The sequence below is a fragment of the Nymphaea colorata genome, unplaced genomic scaffold (genome assembly GCF_008831285.2).
Source record: "Nymphaea colorata isolate Beijing-Zhang1983 unplaced genomic scaffold, ASM883128v2 scaffold0002, whole genome shotgun sequence".
Lineage (NCBI taxonomy): Eukaryota > Viridiplantae > Streptophyta > Magnoliopsida > Nymphaeales > Nymphaeaceae > Nymphaea > Nymphaea colorata.
Window position 1 is genome coordinate 744,777 of NW_022204508.1, and position 21,826 is coordinate 766,602.

Sequence of the window (21,826 nt, forward strand, 5' to 3'; positions counted from 1 at the left end):
TATGGATTATAAAACACCGCGAGAAGGCCACCTGTGTGCTGGCAACCAGCTGCTCACCAGCAGAGCAAGAGTGACGGGATGTGGGTGGGGCGCAGGGGCAGAAAATGTTGGGCATGTGAGTATTTCTAAATGAATTCTCCCCTTTCCATCCAAACCTCTCCATTTGCCTATGGTCAAATTCCTGTGTATGTTGTTGTTCATGCCTTCACCCCACAGGTTAGTCAGCCACCACATGCCGTCAATTCTATTGTTGAGTATATGCATGAAATTCATTCCCATGTGAAAATGACTCTAGATGAAAGCTACAAGCTATGTACAATGTTTACAAGGCTCGAGTCGGCCAGTCATGTTGTGTCCTGAATTTTGAGGTTGGGGATATACTTATAGTCTACTTACGTCCTTAGCATTTCCCTATCGACACGTATCATAAATTGAGTCTCCTTAAGTGGTCCATTAAGGTCCTCATAAGTTCAATCACAATGCATATTTGATTGATTTGCCAGGTGATTGGAATATATCACTTATCCTTAATGTTTCTCATCTCACGGCATATCATGAGCCTTCAAATTCGTTGGAGTCTAATTCTTTCCAGCCAATGGAGAATGATGCATGGGAGACCCAAAAGGACCCGATAGTTCTAGACTGGCTTGATAGATCTAGGGGTCCATCCCCAACGAGTGCGCCAATCGAGAGCTCCAACAAGAATCCATGTATAGGTCGAAACTCTAAACCAGATGAGGTGCACGTGAGGAGGTCCGCATGCACGACGAAGGGGCAAAGGCACAGGTTCAGCCCTTCTCGGGCTTAGTAGGTTGTCTTGGATCCAGTATGAGTGTTTGGATCCTTATTGGATCCATTTCTTATTTTTGTTACATTGAAGTATAAATGCCTCACGAGGAGTTTTAGGTTTTTCTTAGTTTATTTTTTGAGAGAGAAATCCGAAAGCTAGTTTTGAGATTTGGCTTTTCCTTTTTGTTGCTTATGACTTTTTAACATCTTGCTTACAACATTGTTCACTTGTTCATCAATATTATTTGAGACGTCGTTGATTTGGGATTTGAAGGAGAAAACCGTCCCTATCGCTGCATCAACAACGTATTACTGCATCGAGAGAACCAATAGAGAAATTTGATAGTTTTACCGCTGCAAAGAAATTGGTTGGACCATAATCCGTTGATCCCAATTTGATTCGACTAGCCAACAACGATCTGAACGATTCAATTCGACTCTTTTGGAGTTCGGGATTAAATAGGTCAATGCTTGGATCATGACCCAATTTTTGTTCGATCTCGAGTTGACTCAGGTGATTTTGGAGTAGACTCAATGGATTTGCCAACTATGCTTTGTGAGTTGCCCACCCTTATGCACATATAGACATGCACACTCACATTGATTTATCTAATACCCAACATGGTGCGGTGGTAGGCCATTTCTAAGTCTGTTCTCTTTGAGTATTCTTGTAAATCCACACTGCCTTGTTCCACATTTTTCTCAACGATAATCCACATTGAGAATATCTGCCTTCCACGTTGCCAACTCAATTGAATTGCCAATAACTGCAACTGTTGAAAATACAAAAAAAATGTCAATGAATAGAACAAGCAGAACAAAAAAACAAACATCAAATAGAACATATACGATGAACAGACCCAAACATTGAATGAAACAGACAAAAATAAATAGATGTGAAACAAACACTGGACAGCATTTCTAAAACGATCAAATAATGGATAGAGAACTCCACTAACATGACAACAAGGAAGTAGTGTGGTGGACAACAAAACGTCGTAATCGTTCTAGCCGGACAGTTATCAAACGACCTCACCCCGAACCCTGTGACGGTGACTCAAAAATCCTGCCCTCTACAGGAAGCCTGCCTTGCAAAGAGACAGAGACGGTGTGAGGGAGAGAAAAAGGGATTGCAGTCTGAGAGATGAATCCTTTCTTTCATTTTCTCGAAGCCATTTTCGTCGTGTAGTTGGTCCAAGGTCTTCCCGGATATGCCAGCATTCTCGTGATGCTGCTAAATCAGAGTCTCCGCACTCTCTTGCCTCGTTCCGTGAGGCATGCTATCACTTTCTTCGGCTGTCACTTTTCCTCGGTCGCCGGAGAAGCATCCTCGCCAGTGCCCATCTCTTCCGAGACATCGTCCATCGCGTGGTTCCGGGTACTTCTTCAGCTCTGCCACTGGGGTGCGGTGCGTTCTGTAAGCAATATAAGAATATAACCCAAAAGTAGGGGAAAAGGTCTCCTTAAAGAACTTAAATCTTCATTATTTTTGTTCCAATGCTCATTCAAGAGAGTTTATGGGGATTCCATTGGTCCTTATGAGCATGCCTTTTGTGGATCAATGTCGAAAAACTTATATTGTAGTTGCAAAGCTTGGGTGATCTTCCTAGCGTGATTTGGCAGCCTTGGTGAAATTGCGAGTGACCATTTTCCATTTCCTGATTTTTCCAGTGGTTCTTGGAGATCCTTATTGTTGAAAACGTCAAGATACTTTGCTCTAGTATAAGTTTCCTCTTGAACTTCGAAGGCCAGAAAAACTTTAGTTAGAGCATGGATACATAATCATGAGACCTTCTGCTGGAGTCCTTTTCTCTAGTATAAGTTTCATCTCTTTCTGCTCCTTCCTTTAAAACAAAAGCAAAATCATGAGACCTTCTGCCAAGTCCTTTTCTGAAGTCTAAAAGTATTTGGTACTTTTAACATTTGTTCTTTCTTTTTGTTCTTGGGGGATGATAGACTGGAAAGACGCAAAAGACTCTTGCTAGGGAGATTGTTATGTCTGGAAAGGGTCTACATTCAGGAGTCGACGTGGTGGTAAGATTATTTCCAGCTAAGGCGGGTGAAGGAAAGTACTTCGTTATTGGCGACAATTTGTCTATCGTTATTCCGGCCTGCATCAATTTTGCTGTGGAGTCTGCACTTTGCACCACTTTATCCCGCCAGGGGATGAAAGTCAGAACAACTGAACATTTACTTTCAGCACTAGAAGCCATGGGAGTCGACAATTGTCGGATAGAGATGGTGGGTGGTGACGAGGTAAGGGAGACATGTTGTTGTTTGGCTTACCATTTTTTTACAGAAGTAGTAGTTACAGGTATTGAAGCCGTTACTACTATTATTGCCACATTTAATACTTCTATTCGTACATTTTCTTTTATGGAGATGGAATCAGACTTGAAACTAGAGAACTTGGAGCTTATGATTGTGAAGCACTTGAGTGCAAGAAAAGTAGACACGAGTTCTTCTTGGAAAAAGTATAGCTAGAGTTGCTATGAAGTGTCCATGCATTGTTTAAGCTTTGTATATACGGAGTCAGATGAGGAGTTTGCAAATGGCATATTCATATGAATATAATGGTGCTTCGTTTAAGATAATCCACTATTTCTTGAAAATGCAGCAATTGTTGTCCTTGTAGATCCATGCAACAAATATAGTCTTGGATGCTTTCTGAGATGAGGAAATAGTGATTGCTAGCATTCATAATATACCCATTGCTTGCTGCAATTAAACTGAAATTCATAATGGTTGCCTATCTTCTTTTTAAGAGGAAAAAAAAGAAACGTAAATCTTTTTTGCAGGTTCCGTTATTGGATGGTTCAGCAAGAAGATGGGTAGATGCAGTTGAAGAAGCTACTCTATGCGATGCTGTTGATGACTACGGCAGATGTATAGAGAAATTGGCACCCTTTGTTGTTGAGCCGGTTCACATATTGTATGGTGATTCCTTCATAGCTGCATATCCTTCAGAAAAGATTCACATTACATATGGGATAAATTTTCCACAGGCAAAGTGATTTCTTTTGGCTTATTAATTGGCTTGTGATTTGCCGGCTTATTCCATTTGATGTTCTGCTATACATAATTATAATTATTCCTCCAGAATCTTTCTGAAGCATTGTAAGAATAACTTTGGTACATTCCAAAAGGGTCATTCCTTCCTTTTACAATATTATAGATAGACTCTAGGCTTCATAGCCTTAGGGGGAGGGGAGGAACCAAGCACCTGATTCTAGGTAAAGCTCCTAGGGAGGTAGGTACCTCAGAAGCTTTTACAAGACCTGCTGATGGTTGAGGTATTCGAAAATTTGTTGATGCTTCTACCAAAATTTCATATAGTTACCATTTATCAGGACATCCAAATTTCTTGTACATTTGGTATAGATTCCAAATCTTCTGTATATAATTCCTTCTTCTGATCTGATATCAACAGTCTAGGAGCACAGGAGTTAAAACCAAGTGGGCTCCAGAGATCAAAGTTACTTGGAGCACTAAAAAATGTCTTGCATCATAGGGGCAGTTTAACACGGATATTTTCGTACTTAATCATACACTATTAGCATGTATTTTTTAATGTAGGTTTCCTGTGCACCACTGAGTTGTGCTGGAGAAGCATTTTCTTGATCAGCCTAATTTGCAGAAAACATTCCAACCGTATAGGCTTTCCTTCTATATGCGAATAATTGGTGCACAGGACCCTATCTCAGTCTAAATTAACAGTGCAGAATACATCACAAGATAAGAACGCCGGGTTGCACTTGGCAGCATATGATCTCAGTAGAGAGAAAAAGAGAGGACAAAGAAAGAGGGATGCCATGGGATAAAGTATAATACTGTAGGTGTGTTGGAGAATATTATTGGGCATATCCCAGTTCGCTCGTTGAGCTGGGGGATTCCCAGCCGTTGATGCTTCCTGTTGGCACTCCAACCTGCGGCCCAGAATCAGCGACATCCATCTGAGAGACATGCACTACAAGTGGCCACGGCCCCTCTGACTTCTTATCCAAAACCGTGCAGTTCATCCACATTACATGTGGCTGCTATTGTCATGGTCCATGTCATGTGAGTGAATCCTGGCATGGGATTATCACTTTTGTGACAAATGGGCCCAAACTACTGGGGCCTTGCTCAGCCCAATTAGTTATTGCATTGGGTCAAGCCAGGTCCCTATATATTGAAGAAGTTATAAAAAGGATGAGATGCTCAGCGAAGAACAACTATTGTACACATTGTTATCAATTTAATATCTGATGTGTTGTCCATGTGCAAGATAATATTAAATTATTTTATTGTCTTAATAATAATGTTTTTTTATATAATTTATATGGGTGGATACTCAACAGAAGGTCTCAGCTGCTACCCATTTAATCCCATACTTGACCCAGCCCAAAAATTAAACCAGCCGGTCGGGCTGTGTCCAAGCTAAATATGGCCTGGCCGGGCCCGATCTCCAGACTTACTTTCAAGTCGAGGAAATTAATTTGTTCAATTAAGTCCATTTCTTTTTCTGTCTGGACCATTTTAATATTTATTTTCTTATGATATTTGAAAGCCTGCAACAGGGTAAAAAGATTAAAGCTGTATACATATTTGTTAGCAAGCAACCAAGGAAATTCTGAATGATGCTTATGTAGACATTCAATATTTTGTGGTTTCAGGTGTCTGCTATTGGCTGTCAGTGGTTTTCTTGCTTCCCTATGGACAAATTTGTTTATGTGAAAGACATCTCCAGTGCACGAACATTTTGCATTTATGAGGAGGTTTATATTTTAGTGCTTATGCTTCTGTTTCTCCGCCATCATATCCATCCAAAAGTTGTTTATGATTTTCCTGTAACAAAATAATTCATGCTGTGTAACAGCAATTACTAAGTTGATCTATACTTTTTATTATTCCTTTTCTTTCTCAAGATGTTTAAAATGGGTATGCTTTCATCAACGTGTTTTACATCCCCAACGTGATGAGGCCGATAGTTTCATTTCAACTGCCTCACGTTAGGGTTTATGAGTTGCATATATTGATGAGTGAGTGTGTACACATGTGCTTCCATGAGTTGATACCTAATTCTTGTTACATTTATTTATAATTACTGGAGTAGGGTGTGTGGGTTTTCTTTTTCTTCTTCTTTTTTTTTTGTTGTGGGGGTGGGGGTGGGGGGGTTGGGTTGGGGGTTGCTGTTAATACTTTAATTATAGATGCTGTTGAGATTTGGGGATGGTAACACAATATTGAGGATACGTTGGTATAGTTCTGTTGTATGTAGTTCTCTATGTATGTGTGTTTCTATGATTTACAACCTATATGTCTTGTTATGAAATCTTGGAATGGTAACAAAATATTGACGATATGTTGGAACAGTTTGGGTGAATGCATGCATGCAAATTTTTATAGACGTTTCATAGTCTGCAATTTTTTATTCAATTAATTCTTGTTATGGATAGGGATCAGCCTTGGTGCAAATCATGATAGAAAGCAGCTTATGAGCAGCATGGTACATAACACAACATATATTCGTGGTGTGGCTGTTAGCAGGTGGACAGAAATTTGCTATGGAGTGTTGCGCATTCTGTTAGCAGGTGGACAGTAATCTGCTGCTGCGGAGGTATTTATACTTGCTTGGAAGGAGTGCTGCTTTATCCACACAATATCGTTTACTTCTGCTGTCTGGTTATTTATAATTTTGTTTGGAAGAAGTGCTAGACATCTACATGATATTGTTTACTCCTGTTGTGTGGTGTTGGCAGACTGTTTATTTCTGATCAGTCTTACTCTATATATTCCTCTTTGTTTTTGGGCTGAACTCTTGTGGACAGATTTACAATGACGGAAAATCCCAAACCTGATTCATCCCATGAGTTTAAAATTAGAGGAAATCCATTCTCTTATGGCTCTGCTATAAAGTTAGATGGATCGAACTATGAGATTTGGTCCCGTGTGTTTATGATGTCTGTGATTGGACATCGGAAGAAGCATGTTATAGAAGAAAATGAGCCTATGGAGAACAGTGGAAAATATAGTTCATGGAAGGAAGATAATAATATTGTCATGTCATGGATCATGAATAGTGTGCAACCACAGATTACCTCTACTATTGCATACTATACCTCTGCTAAACAAATGTGAGATTTTTTGAAACAAACATACTCTAATGATAAGAATGTTAGCAAGATCTTTTAGGTGGAGGAGGAATTACTTAATTTGCAACAGGGCGACCAAAGTCTTTCTCAGTACTTCGCTTCCATTAAGTCAATCTATGAAAGACTTAAAGTTTTACGTTCCCTATGTCCAACGTGCCACAAAGGTCATGGTGAACAGTCTATGGGTGCATAGTTTCTTCAGGGTCTCTCTCCCGAATATGCAGTAGCAAAAGCATAGATGTTGGCTGGAGCAGAAATCTCTGACCTAGCTGAGGCTTACAACAGACTCAGTCGTCTTGCTGTGACCCTTTTTCCGCCTTCCAGTGATGTTCATGTCTCAACCTTGGTGGCTTCAGGAGGTCATGGACGTAGTTTCTCCAAGGAGAGGGGCATAGGTCGAGGGTCAGGAGGAGGTCGGGGGAGATTTCGGTGCACCTACTATGGGAAAATAGGGCATTTGGAAGACAGATGTTAGAATAAACATGGTCGTCTTTCCGCTGCATCCCTAGGAAGAGGTGTTGTATCTAAAGGGCAAGAATTCATTGCAGTTTCATATTGGATCTGTCTAGGCAGCTTGATCAGTAGTAGAGGGTCTTTATCTTCTTTCCATCCTGAGACTGTGACTATGAAATATCAACAAGTCAGAGTATGAGCAGTTTTTCTCACACAGATCTATTCAGCCGTCGGTCTCCACAGTTATGATAGACAATGCTATGTTTGTCAATACTGCTCCACATGATATAGGTACTACTTGGATTATTGATTCAGGAACATCGAGACACTTTTGTAGTAGACCCTTTATGTTTACCGTGCTACACACATTACCTCAGACACGTCATGTGAGACTTGTAGATGGCAGGTGGTCTCATATTATGAGTTATGGAGATATTAAGATTTCTCAGTCTATGACAATTCCTAATGTGTTATATTCTCCTAAGTTTCCACTAATCTTTTATCAGTCGGACAATTGACTAATGATTTACATTGTCGTGTTACATTTAACTCTCGTTTATGTTCATTTCAGGACTTGCAAACTGGGAAGACGATTGGTGGAGGCTATGAGAAAAGAGGCATCTACATCCTGTCTGATTCTGTGGGTGTTGCAGCTTCCTCGACTTTTTCATTGTCTTCCTCCTTCTAGTGGCATCTCAAACTTGGTCATCCATCTGTCTCCAAGATCCGTCACCTACTTTCTCATCTATCAGTACCAGAATCGTTCCAGTGTGAAGCCTGTCAACTTGACAAGGACACCCGTAGCAGTTATTCATCAAGTCTTAGTCTGTCCAGTTGTGGACTATTTGATCTTCTTCATGTTGATGTGTGGGGTCCTAGCAGAGTTGCTAGTAGATCTAGATTTCGTTATTTTCTTGTCATTGTTGATGATTACTCTCGAGTCACTTGGGTTTTCCTTTTGAAAGAAAGGTCTGAAGTCATATGTACTCTCAATAACCTTATTATTGAAATAAAGACCCAGTTTGCTATTCTTGTTAAAAGCATTCGCACTAATAATGTTTTTGAGTTCAAGTCATTTACCTTAATGAAATTTAACTCTGATAATGACATTTCCCTTCAGTTTACTTGTCCTCATACCTCCCAGCAAAATAAAGTAGCTGAGCGAAATCGCAAACTTTTAAATGTGGCGTGTTCCATAATGCTTCATACTCATTTACCTACGGGCAAATGCCATCCTTACTGCCTGTTACTTGACCAACTGTTTATCCTCCATTGACAACCAGGTTCTCATTAAACTTGTGCACCCACAACGACCCTTGTTTTCAATAGCTCTCAAAGTATTTAGTTACACATGCTTTGTTCACATCTTTGGACCCACACGTGATAAATTGGTTGCTCAAACAATTAAGTGTATCTTTATTGGCTACTCCAGAAATCATAAAGATTACAAATGCTTTGACCCCTTGATTCAAAAAGTGTATATCAGTGCGGATATCATTCTTTGAGTCTCAGCCTTATTATAGGCTCACTCCTACCTCTATTGAGATGCCACAATCATCTGACCCACTACCTATTCCTCCCATTCCATTGGAGTCATTCCCATGTGAGTCTCCTTCTAGTGATTTTCCTTATGTGGTTTCTATGTTTCATAATCCTCCGTTGGTCTACACACGTTGATAGGACCCCTCTCATAATCCTTCCCCAACCTCTTCTCAAAAGGTGAGTATACCTAGTCCATCTGAGCCCACTATAGGTATCTATGATCCTGTCAGGTCTTACCTATTGCTCTTCGCAAAGGCAAGCGACAATGTACTCTGCATCCTATATCTCATTTTGTCTCTACTGACGGTGTTAGTAAAAGTATGCAACAGTTTATTCAAGCTCTAACTGTCCATACAGTTCCTACTTGTCGCCAACAAGCTTTATTAGATACCCAGTGGAGACAAGCTATGTAAGATGAGATGGATGCCTTAGTTCAGCGAGGCACCTGGGAACTTATTGATCTTCCTCCTGATTGTGACATTGTTGGCTTCAAGTGGGTATTTAGAGTGAAATATAATTCTGATGGTTCTATGGAAAAATACAAAGCTTGGTTGGTTGCTAAGGGCTACACGCAGACTTACGACGTTGATTTCTTTGAGACTTTTTTTCTTGTTGCCCGATTGAGAACCATTCGTCTTATCATCTCCGTGGTTGTACACCATGACTAACACATGTATCAACTTGATGTCAAAAATGTCTTTTTGTATGGTAATCTCGATGAGACTGTCTATATGCAAAAACCACCAGGTTTGAACGACAGGGGGAGTGTGGAAAAGTGTGCAAACTGAAGAAGGCTATTTATAGACTCAAGCAGAGTCCTCGTGCATGGTTTTACAAGTTCTCTTAAGTAGTCTCAAAGTGTGGCTTTGCGAGATCCCCTCTTGATCATTCTCTGTTTATCAAGAAAAATTCCAGGGGTATGACCATTCTAATAGTTTATGTTGATGATATTATCATGACAGGTGACTCCGATCAAGAAATTTTTGATACAAAGTTGTTTCTTCAAAAACACTTTGTGACGAAAGATCTTGGTCAACTACGATATTTTCTTGGGAATAGAGGTTGCTCGCAACAGGGAGGGTGTAGTTCTATCTCAACGGAAGTATGTTCTTGATTTATTGCAGCACACCGGGATGCTAGGAGCTAAACTGGCCAATCTACCTATGATTCCATGCATACATCTTCATGATGACCGATTAGAATTAGTAGATTCTCGATCATACAGATCTCTTATCGGGAAACTTCTCTATGTTACTGTGATCAGACCAAGCATTAGCTTTGCAGTGGGGAAGCTAAGTCAATTCATGGAAAGACTTAGGAAAGTTCATTGGGATGCAACTTTAATGGTGGTCAAATATTTGAAATCGTCTCCAGGTAAAAGTCTTTTGTTTACAAAAGGTAAGACTTTGGAAGTGGAAGCCTATAGTGATGCTGACTATGCTGTGGCTAAGTCGAAGACAAGAAGTCTACCACAGGATTCTGTGTATTTGTGGGAGACAACCTTATATCCTGGAGAAGCAAAAAGCAAGGTGTGGTGTCAAGATCTAGTGCAGAATCTGAATACAGAGCTATGACTCAAACTGCCCCTGAAATGACTTGGGATAAATCCATGCTATCTAGCCTAAGTGTGTCAATTCCTCTTCCCATGAAGATGTATTGTGACAATCCAACAGTCACATACATTGCAGACAATCCAATTTTCCATGAGAGAACTCCATTACATTTGGGATCTTGTTCAAGGAGGAGCCATAGCCACTATTTGTGTATCATCTGAAGATCAAACTGCAGATGTCTTCACCAAACCTCTTCTTATTGGTGATTTCTCTAGATGTTGTGACAAGCTGATGATTAATATGTATGCTCCAGCTTGAGGGGGAGTGCTGAATTAGAAGACTTTAAGTTTCTCGGTGGTTCTTTGCAATGTCTAATATTTAGGAGTTCTCTTTAAACATTTCTATATTTTTTGTTGTTAATATTTGCAAGCCTCTACCTCTGCCCTAATCTCTTTATTATTGAGATTTGGGTTAGTAAATAACAAGTTATTCTCTCTCTAAGACTGTCGGCTGTAACAAAAACAATACAATGTGCCCTTGAAACTAGTTTCGGGTGTACAACTATACCATATAGGTTGTAACTTTTGATAGACCATCTTGTCTCTTACCTTATGGTATGATACAGGATGTAACTTATGTTGCATCTTGGAAACATAAAAGAATGTCAAAAAGGTCTTTCCTTTTCTGTGTGAAAGGCTTTCTTATACATTTAAAGCAAAAAAAATAAAATTTAGGGCTGATTCCATTTAACAAATTGGGAGCTTACATGGTTTTCCTTATAAGGGGCCTTTTTGTCTTCAAAAATTAAAAAGGCAAATTTTATGACTATAAGAAGTTGTCAAGGACTAAGTCATGCATAATGTAGAGTTATTGATTTTCTATCCATTTAACTATTGGGAGTAATTTAAGTTGTCAAATTTGATTTTGTTTAACGAAAGTGTGCATGTTGTATAGCATATACTTGCCATTTTTTATGTTTTTGCAATTTATTTTTTCTCATAGAGATAAAAGTTTTTCTCATTGTCCCCAGTCTTTTCTCATTATTGGTATTGTTGCTAATTTGGTAAATTTCTAGTTAAGGATGTTCATTGACTCGAGGCAGCTCGGGCTCAACTTGAACCCGCTCAGTTAAACTCAAGTTGAGCTCAGCCCGTTTAGTAAAAGATTTGAGTTTGAGTTGAAAAATGAGCTCGATTAACTTAACAAGTTGAGCGCGAGCTAGGCAGGCTCAGCTTGACTAAACTTGATTAAGCTTGCAGAAAGAAAATATATAAAACACGCTGCACCATATTGTCACAAGTGGAAAGTTACCCCAACGGGTTTCCTTGTGGCTGACAACCTTGACGTTCAAGGTTCCAACATGGGCATCTTCAGTCATATTAAAACAATTTTTTAATGAATGGTTTGGCTCAGCTCCAACCGAGGTTAATGAACGGCTTGGCTAAGCTCAAGCCAAACCTCGGCTCAAGCCTAACCGAGACGAATTTGAGCTTTTAAGCTCAAGCTGAGCAGAACTGGAGCTAGCCAACTTGATCTCGACAAGCTCGATTTCTGGCTTATAGTGCTTGAACCGAGTTTGAGCCAGCCCAGGTTAGGTGGACCTTGGCATTGTAATATTAAAATCATACTCACAGTATCTATTGTACCCAACAGATATGGGTTATCTATGTATCTGCTTCTCCTGCTTCTTGCTTGTTGAATTCTTATATCTGCAGCAGGGCTGGAGCCAAGGGGTAAGTGGGGTTGGCAGGAGCCATGGCCTCCACGCCGCCACACACCAACCCCCATAAACCCCCAACCCACCCCCCAACCCCGTCAAATGTGTTGTTTTCGTCCCTGTAAAGATTTTCAAAATATATATAATGGCAGTCGGTTCCTAGACTGTTTGGCCCCTTTAAGGGAAAAACCCTAGCTCTGCCTCTAATCAGTCGTCTTTTTTGGTCCAAGCTGGTCTATTCTCTGGGATTCAAATCTAAAGCTGTTTGATTAAGATAGACCATGCTCTTTCAATCAGCATATTTTTGAGGCAGAACGTGTGTATTCAGTATTTTTCTTTTTGTTGGTTGCAATGTTAATCCTTTGAACTAGAAGATATTAGAGTCCTGTTATAGTGCAAGCTTTGTTGGCAAAGATCACACATAGATGATATGCGATTCAACTGTTTCACTTTGGTTTTATTTGTCTTCTTATTGCAGATCAAAAGAATGTTGAGTCATGGCCTTGTAAAGGGTGGTTCACGTCAAAATTCCATGATCTGTAGGTTAGTTAGCTTTCTTTTCTTAACTTTCAGATGGTGTCTTTGCAATGTCAGTTGGCCATGCTTGGTATTGATATGGCCAGCAAGAATGAGTCAAACAAAATCCATAGCATGGAGTGAAGCGTCAAAAGACCAAAGGAAATGATGGGGAGCCATGGAACACCCGAGCCAAAAGTAGAGGCAAAGGTGAATCAGAAAGAAGAAGAAATGAGCCAAGTAGGGGCGTGGTTTGGAGACAAGTGGGTGAAAGTTGGCATAGCAAAGAAAATGTTATTTCAAATGTGTGATGCAGAACTGGGTGTGTGGGAAGTACAGATCTTGACAAAAAAAGAGAATGGGCTGGTCGGAAGTGGCTAGATGTCATAACTAAGAACCAACAAAGGCAGTACAAGTACGCATGAGGTCAAGAATGCCAAAACCCCCCAAGAGCCAAGGATGAGTAACAACCTTCCGATGCACAAGACAATCCGAGGGGTGCTCACCTCCCCAAAAAAAGTGCTAGAGGAGACGATTGAGACTAGTGAATGTGGCATCAGATGGCTTGTAAAGACCAAGAGCATGGAGTGTGATGGAGGCTAGACATTGCTAGACCAAGGTGATTCTACGGTGAATGAGAGGACGTTAGCCTACCAGTCTTGCTGCAACCAAAGCATGCTCTGCAAAAAGTGCAGTTGCAGGATCGACATGGAAGAGTGACAGCTGACAATATGATTAATGAAACCCAGAGGCTGAGTCAAAAAGCTGAAGCAACTACCAAACTCTAGCAATCTGCTGCGGGGAGGTAGTGTCAAAGATGATGAAATCGTCTGCATATTGAATGATGGAGAAACAGAAAAAGCTAGGGAGTGGCAACACTTCGAAAAAGTTAGAATCTGACGAAGACTTGAAGAGGGTAGCAAAAGCTTGAGCAACAAGGTTAAAGGGAAGCGGAGAAAGGGGACAGCCCTCACGATGCCCATGATGCAATGAGCAGAACTGATCGACAGACTCATTAAAGGAAATGGCCATCTGAGCCCTGACAACTGGTCCAAAGTCGAACCCATGGAGGAGGAAGAAGAGGAAATCTCAGCTGACCGAATGAAAAGCTTTTGCGATATCAAGCTTAAGGATAAATGATGGAGAGCGGGAAGAGTAGATGCAATGGACAACCTCATTTGCTAAGAAGACTTGTGACGGAAGACATGACAAGATAGAGACAGGAAGCAAGAACTCTACCCATAAGCTTAATAATGAGTGCCAAGGATAGAGATAGGGCAAAGGTCCCAAATACTGGAGGCGTTTGCCCTCTTAGGAATAAGAACACAGACAGCTCTGTTAAATTCCTCAAAGGGGATGGAGTTGGTACCAAACTCTTGAAAGAAGACCATGAAAAGGATAGAGATAGGGCAAAGGTCTCAATACTGGAGGCGTTTGCCCTCTTAGGAATAAGAACACAGACAGCTCTGTTAAATTCCCCAAAGGGGAAGGAGTTGGTACCAAATTCTTGAAAGAAGACCATGAAATCAGGCTGGTAACAGGGCCACAAGACTCAGAAGAATTCAAGAGGAAACCATTTGATACCAAGCGACTTGCCAGCCTTGAGGGCCCAAACTGCTTCCTTAATATCGTCAAGTTGAAAGGCATGCTCAGACCGATAAAATCTGAAAAGGAAGCTGGACGAGGATAGCAAAGATCTGCAGTGATAATCACTTAAATTGGTAAGCTTTTCTGAGCCTTTAACTATAAAATTCAGATTCCATATACCTTACGGCATGGAAATATGTATAGTTAGAGTGCACATTTGTCAGGTACGCATGAAAGAAGCTAATTTTAAGCTATTGGCAGTACTGATTACATATGGAACTAAATCACCACCTTCCCCATTTATTGGAACCAGCCTTAAAAAGAAGCTGACCGTTTATTTGACTCAGACAAATGTGATGTGATGAATTAAGAAGAGAAATATGGGTATACATACATTTGATTTGGGACAGATCGATTATCGTTGCAGGCTATGAAATAGACCTGTAAAGTACCATTTGATTGCAAGAACAACGGTTCTTAAAACACTTGTCCTTAGAATAAGTGTCCTAAGAACAAAGAGTTAATGTCCATATGAACAAGTTGTAATTCTGTATAGTGTTTAGTGTTTGCTTGCCAGAATTTTCAACATGTGACATTTTACCATATATTCTCTCTCTCTCTCAAAAACACATTATAAAACATGTGAACTAATAAAAATATTCTTTTTCGATATAAAAAATTCACATACGACAAAGAAAAATATTTTTTTTAAAACATATTAAAAATATAAGCCTATTAAAATTCACTTTTTTTCTCTCTCTACACACGGAAGACTTAAAATCAACATAAAATGAAAGAAAATACTTAAGAAAATATGTAAAAAAAACATGCAATCCTATAAAATACTCTCTCTCTTGGTCTTTGTCTTTCTATCTCTATAAATACAATTGACCTAAAATTTAGATACAATAAAGAAAATGCACAATAAAAGATGTAAAAGATACATGAGCCAAAAATATTATTTATCTGCCATGGTCTGCTTTCAAACTTTAGACCGTTTAAAGTAATACTGAATGGTTTTTTATTTTTTATTTTTTTTCATACAACTTCTGCCATGATTTAACTGCGATCCACTTCAAGATCGGTTGTCAATGTTTTACCAAACTGAAGCCATTATAGGGAGATCCTATTTGAAATTTGCTAAAATTATTGATGGTTGCTAATGAACATGGCTATATGAGAGTGTGCGGTTTGGCAGTCCATCTCATAAACTTACCATGAATTTTTCTTTCTTCTAATTTTACAAAAAATTTTCTACTATTTTGAATTGAGGATTGGCAAGACCCATGCATGCAAAGCAAAATACTATTGATATGACTGCTCTCCAAGTCTCAACCTCGTAATTCATTATATACCAAAGATGAAAGGCCTCAAATTTATATAATGTTTTGTGCCCATGCAGAAAAAAGACACAAGCCATCAAACTCTTAATTCTCTTTAAATTAAATGCCCCAAGCAGAACGCTCACAAACTTGCATGCACACGGCGCCATTAATCGAATTGAGAGGTACTTAGATGCACTTTCTACAAAAGAAGAATGAAACAGGTGATACTACAGTTCATTTTCCAATGAAAATTCCCATCATATTCTGCTTTTCTGGACGTCTCCAAATTCTGAATATGCACAATCAATTGTAGTAGATGTAGGAAGTGGGACCAGAAGAGGAAAACTGAGGTTCATGCCTCTAAAGATCCCCACATTGGTATGACTTTAAATGAAAAACAAAATTTTTGTACATATCAAATGGATCATTTTCAGTATACAATGTCAACTTTTTCAATATACATTGTCAGTGGACATGAGCCGGTGAACAAGATCAAATGGAGATGGTAATGCTCTGTCATGGACATTGGGAAGATTGGAGCCAATGATCCTGGATCATTGTAAGGTTCACGCAAGAGATAGAGAAGCAAAAATAAATTTGCTTACAAATGCCAAATGTGGACCAGATGAACTAAAATACAAATCAGAATTTCAGCAAACACTTCATATGCATAAAAAAAAAAACACCTTCTCAGCATCAAAAATCATATGCAGCAACCACCTCAAGCTTATAAGATACAATGGAATTAACGTAAAAAAATATAAAAAAGGGAAATACATGCCAATTTAAGTTTTAAATGTCCTTGTTGAAGAACTGATGGATTGAGATCTTGAACCAGATTCAACTTATTGTTTATGTGGAAGAAATGAAGAAAGTGAAAACTACTTGTTCCTCGTTATTTTCATTTTCATTTACTGCAGTGGCTAAAACTTGGGCCTCTAGGCTACCCGATACTATTTCCATAACTAAAATAAACAGGTATGAGAATAGCGGATCTCCCTAGGGAAGACCTGGTTTAAGATGCAACCAAGCTCCCTCCCTCCCACTGATGAGATGGTCTGAGGAAACTGACGTGACTAGTACCTTAAATTTGAGAGACCTGGCATTGGCTGAAACCCAAATGCCTCAGGGCCCCGTTCTTTTTGGTCCCCCGACTTAATACGCTGCTGCCATTTAAATGTAGTTTAAAACCCTCACTCACCAGAGAAAGTTGAGTGTGGTACGATGAAAAGAGAAAAAGGTATTTTGGTAATTTTGAAAAAGAAATATTTTTCATTTTTTTATTTTTATTTTATTTTTATTTGTATCATGTAAACTAAAGATATTTTAATCACAAAATTAGTGCACTAGTATAATGCAAATAACCAAATTTTCACGCTCACACCATCCATTGCCATAATTGCGACCCCTTCCTCGTCCTGGACGACCAGGAATTTGTTGTGGGCTGTAAAAAAAAGTGACATTAATTAACACGGATTTCAATTTCATGTACAAATAATCGCGAGAATGACCAATTTATATAAAAGCAATTGTTGTTTGATTGGCGCATGAGTTGTGTAAATTAATCACGAGAACAATGAATAATTTATCTATTTATTTATTTTAATGAAATAATACTAATGACACATGGGTGAAATAATATATAACATATATTATTATATTTTAAATGTTACTCAGTTCATTATTAGCATAATTTTAGGGCTTGTTTGGTTTCAAATCTAGAATTTTTTTCTTGCTTTTCACTTCAGATTCTGTAAAAATGATGCTTTAATGTGTACGTGTATATCCATAAGATTGGTGTTAGTTTACTGTAGATATATCTCTTAATAATGAAATATTGAGCTAGTAAGTGGTCCGGTTTGTGTTCGGATCTACCTTAACGGAACTTGTCCTTGGACAGAATTTTTGAAAGTTCCCTTCCAGATCAAAACATTGTTGGTGCGCTGGAAAATATTCAACATTTACATGTAATCAAGCTGGATAATATTATAGTCAGGGGTTCAAGGCTCGCTCTTTGTTGCGGGTTCGGTCATATGACTAAATTATGCGCCAGGTGTGAGTTTGATTATGACAGCCATTCAGTTTTCTTTACCCAACTTGACTAAAAATTTGTTTCCTGGATACAGTAATATTGAGATTTTAATTTGCTGACGCATTTTCTTCCCTAACTTTATATATAACAACAATTTAGTTTCGTTGTTGTATGTTTTAAGGTAGATCAAAGGGTTCAGCCAAGATGACTAAATCATTTCAAACGCTCTCCTGCTTGTCTCACGTTTGCTGAAAACAGTTGCAAACTATTGACTCTTTAACATTCTCTCTACTTGGAGATGGAAAACATGACCACAAAAAAAATTGCAAGAACCAAATCAAACAAGGGGGAAAGAGAGAGAGAAAGGAGCCGATGAAATGCAAATTTGCATATTTAAAGAATAGATTAGTTACACGCATTTCAAACAATTTAAAATGAATAAAAAAAGTTAAGCAGCATGATGTAGCAATACTACAGATCATCTCCTATCGTCTAACCTTTTCCCAAGACAGTCCTTTAAATGCTGTGGCAGATGGAGTGCAGGACATGATCTGTAAATTGTCAAATCTTCAAGCTTCGGGAGGCAGGCAATCTGTTGCTTTGCATCCGTATGACATGTTCCTGCTGCATCATTTTGTTGGGGAGTAACATCATTGACGTCCATTAGAGACTTGAGATTGGGGAAGTTTTAAGAGATAACTGTCTCCGTTGCCAGAGGCATTGCCAGTGGCCTCCCAAACTGATGTCCTCATTAAAACCTTGTAGGTGCAGTTCCTCCAGTAGGGATAGAGCCCACACCCATTTAGGCACCCTTCCCCATTTGAGCTCTTCAACCCTCGAGTCTATCAAAGTCAGATCCTTGAGGGAGGGTAGAAATGTTGATAGCTGATCTGATGGCAATGACAGCGTTGATTCCATAGCTGCCCCATCCAAGAGCATCAGATTGAGGTTGGGCAGGTGCTAAAGCAAGTTCTACTCCAATCTTGCATTTGGGCAATTCAACACTGTCAGGGCACGGAGCCGAGTCGCTTGACCGTCATGCCCCGGCAGCTCGGACAGAGCATAAATCAAGCCTTCTGTCTGCATCTTTGGACGGTTCTGAAATTCCACCTCTCTTAAGCATGCATAAAAGTTTCTGTTGCTAATTCCCTTGATCCAGCTGCTGGCCATCCTTCTCATTTGGGCAAATTCCATGCTCTCAGATCCTCAAGTGAAGGAAGGTGAGCAGGGAGCTGCTTCAGAGTGTTCAGATTAGACAACCACAGCCTCTTTCAATCTGGCATGTGTACATCAGCTACTTGCTCTAACCTCTCACAATATCTCACCTCCAACCACTCCAAGGCAGGCATGTTAGCGAGAGTCTTTAACTTATAACATCCATACACATCCAACCACAGTGTAGGGCAGGTGTTGACCTCCAACTTCTCCAATGATTTAATTCCTATCACTGTTGCCCACAATGGGAAACATTGCAGCCGTAATGTCTGCAGCTCCACATAGTTGGTGTCCAAATACCACACAGGCCTTTCACCTTTATAATCGCAAATTCCCAAGCTCTCTATGCCATGTGGAGGTTCCAAAGCCTCCAGCAAACCCTTCTGTTCCGAAGCACTGCCCACTATGTCATTTTTTCCCACCTTGAAGTCTAATTCCACACCAATTGGCTCGTGCTTCTCCTTAAGATGTGCGTCTTTTGCATCAATTACTTTCACCCTTCCCCCTTCCAAACGTTCTACTGACAAGTACCCCTTTAGTTTGTTCAAGTCTTTCAGTTCCCTAATATTGCATCCCTTTATGTCCCCTTTGCCATAACATACAAGAAACCTTTTTAAGGTCCGTAAATTGGTAAGCTTCCCCAAGCCTTTGGCTATAAAAAGTTTCCCAAACCTTCGGCTATAAAATTCAAACGCGTTGCATGTTCAAGCTCAAGATACCTCTAGTTGCGGAGTTCTCCCATTTCGTTGGGCAGCTCTTCAATTTTACTATGATTTAAATTCAATGTTTGCAGGTTCTAGAGTCTACCGATTGAATTGGGCAACTGTCTCACATCAGAAAGGCTAAGATCAAGATATTTTAGAAGTGAAAGGTTTTGAATGGGAGTTTGGTAGCTCATGTATCTGACATTTCATCAAGTGGCTTTAATATAAAAAGTCATCCAGCCCTTGGCTTCAATCAAATTGCTGCTTATTTTGTCCTGTCTGTGCCTGCCATTCAAATGAATTTTCCCTTCAGTAGTGGTGTGACCCGTTTCCCTCTTCAATCTGGTGAAATACGTTTATAATAATATGGCACATAGGAAAATACTCAATCACACATTTTTTTACTAAGTTATGCTAAAGAAGAAGTTAAATTATTTAATTTACTAGCAGTTAAATAAATCTGATGGAAAGAATCCCCAACCGAAGCCTTCTACATCTCTTAGAGTTCCTCTTTTCAGGTTTGTCAGATTTCGTGTTAATGCTCTTGTTTATCTGATTTTGTAAATTTTGCATATTCAATCTTCAACTCACATTTATTTTGATATTGAATGTGACCAAATGCTGCTGCAAACAATTTGCTGGACTTTAGAGTCAAATTTGGGGTCGGTCACAAAAGTAAATATTGAATCCATTAAACCAGATCCAAACTTTGTCATAATGTTATGATCGGCATAAAGTCACATGAGAGTGTGTGTCTGTATATGTAAATATATATATATATATATATATAAGTATATATATATATATATATAGAGAGAGAGAGAGAGATGAGCATAATATTAGCAAAAGCATTTGGCTAACGATGGTAGAACAAAAGCAGCAATTACTTGTGTCTGAATCCAACGTTCAAACCAGTTTTTTTTTAAATTAACCGTTCACATATTATCTTAAAAATAATTTGGTAGGTGAACCAAGCTAATAATTGAGATCAAAATAAGTCTGAAACCATTTTCTCCATGCCTAATGTTATTAAGATTTTCCTTGAGTATATCTATATATATATATATATATATATATATATATATATATATATATATATATATATATATATATATGTATATATATATATTATGACAATTATTGGACATGGATTGAATTTCATGACCCACATTTTTTGGTAAACTTAGAACAATTAAAACTGCTAGTTTTAAATTTTCGTGTATCCAGTTTCTCTCTAGTTTTTTTTTCCATACCTATAAATTTGTACCTTTGGAGTTCAAATGCGAAGGAAAAATTTCAAAAATCCGACTGGAATCTGGGTTACCACAGTGGCAGTGGCGAACAGCCATAAATAGTAGAGTGCTCCATGGATTTGGTACTCCATCAAGTTGTTCTACCATTGCAATTTCATGACCACACTGTTTATGTAAGAACAGTACATTATGGTTGTTAGTACAATTTAATGGTCTGCCCCCTTCTTTAATTTCTAGTTGCTGAATTTATAAGAAAGAATAAACCCGTCGGTTGGCATTAGAAGTACAACGTGCCCATTGCTTAATTTGGACTATGGTGAGCCCATGTGCTCTACAAGCTGGCAAGGTATATGGCCCAATCCCTATCTTCTACGGTCACGTACAAAACCACCCAGTTTCAACCACATCTTACCCAAATAAAGAAATGTTTCTTTATTCCTCAGCAATCACTTCCCAATCATCTCAGCTTCAGCAGAAATACTGTTTTTAGCTTTACCAAACATGAACATATTTCTTGAAAGTCCATAGGCACCAAATGACAGTGTGGAAGGTAACTTTCCAACACTTGTTGCCAGCCTCGCTTAACACTGTTGTTCTTAGCTACCATTGTCAACATCATTACTGCTAGAAAACATCATTACTGCTAGAGAGCAAGAAACCGAAAAAAGTGATCTGCATCTTCCTCTTGTCATTTATACATGAAGAACCATTGCACTTCAATCTATCTAAAGTAGGGAATGAGAATCTGCCTACATAAGCAATATACACAAACTTATTTTTTCTCTCTTTTATGAATCTCCCTGTTTCTCTCACCTCTTTCAATTTCTCTCCTAAAATCTCTCTTTTTATTTCTCTTCGGTTTATCTCTCACCTTTAAATATCTTTCTCTTTTGCCTGGAAATCATTTTCTCTTCGTTTCTCTTGAATTTATTTCTTTTCTGAGTCACTCTCTCTCTCGCTGTCTCTCTTCAATTTTCTCTCTTAAAATCTCTTTATCTTTCTTTCG

The 21,826-nt window shown here is 39.0% G+C and overlaps 1 protein-coding gene across 6 annotated transcripts; it reads left to right on the top strand.

Annotated features, from left to right (window-relative positions):
• The first annotated feature begins 1,853 nt into the window (after positions 1-1,853).
• LOC116267907 (probable UDP-3-O-acyl-N-acetylglucosamine deacetylase 1, mitochondrial) lies at positions 1,854-19,748 on the top strand. 6 transcript variants are annotated; one of them, XM_050075348.1, is made up of 6 exons: positions 1,854-2,197; positions 2,746-3,045; positions 3,588-3,794; positions 5,445-5,546; positions 6,319-6,388; positions 19,657-19,748. In XM_050075348.1, the coding sequence occupies exons 1-6, from the start codon at positions 2,018-2,020 to the stop codon at positions 19,707-19,709; spliced, it is 912 nt and encodes a 303-aa protein (XP_049931305.1). In that variant the 5' UTR covers positions 1,854-2,017; the 3' UTR covers positions 19,710-19,748. The 6 variants fall into 6 exon arrangements, with proteins under 6 accessions (XP_049931305.1, XP_049931307.1, XP_031505694.1 ...); XM_050075350.1 differs by lacking the exon at positions 19,657-19,748 and adding an exon at positions 7,948-8,315; XM_031649834.2 differs by lacking the exons at positions 6,319-6,388; positions 19,657-19,748 and adding an exon at positions 12,667-12,956.
• The last annotated feature ends 2,078 nt before the right edge of the window (positions 19,749-21,826 follow it).

Bases quoted from the DNA above. Each gene is read 5' to 3' on its own strand.
- LOC116267907 (XM_031649834.2), top strand. From the start codon at position 2,018: ATGCTGCTAAATCAGAGTCTCCGCACTCTCTTGCCTCGTTCCGTGAGG. The intron at 3,795-5,444 runs GCAAAGTGATTT...TTGTGGTTTCAG, and splicing joins ATGGGATAAATTTTCCACAG to GTGTCTGCTATTGGCTGTCA. The intron at 5,547-12,666 runs GTTTATATTTTA...TTCTTATTGCAG, and splicing joins CATTTTGCATTTATGAGGAG to ATCAAAAGAATGTTGAGTCA.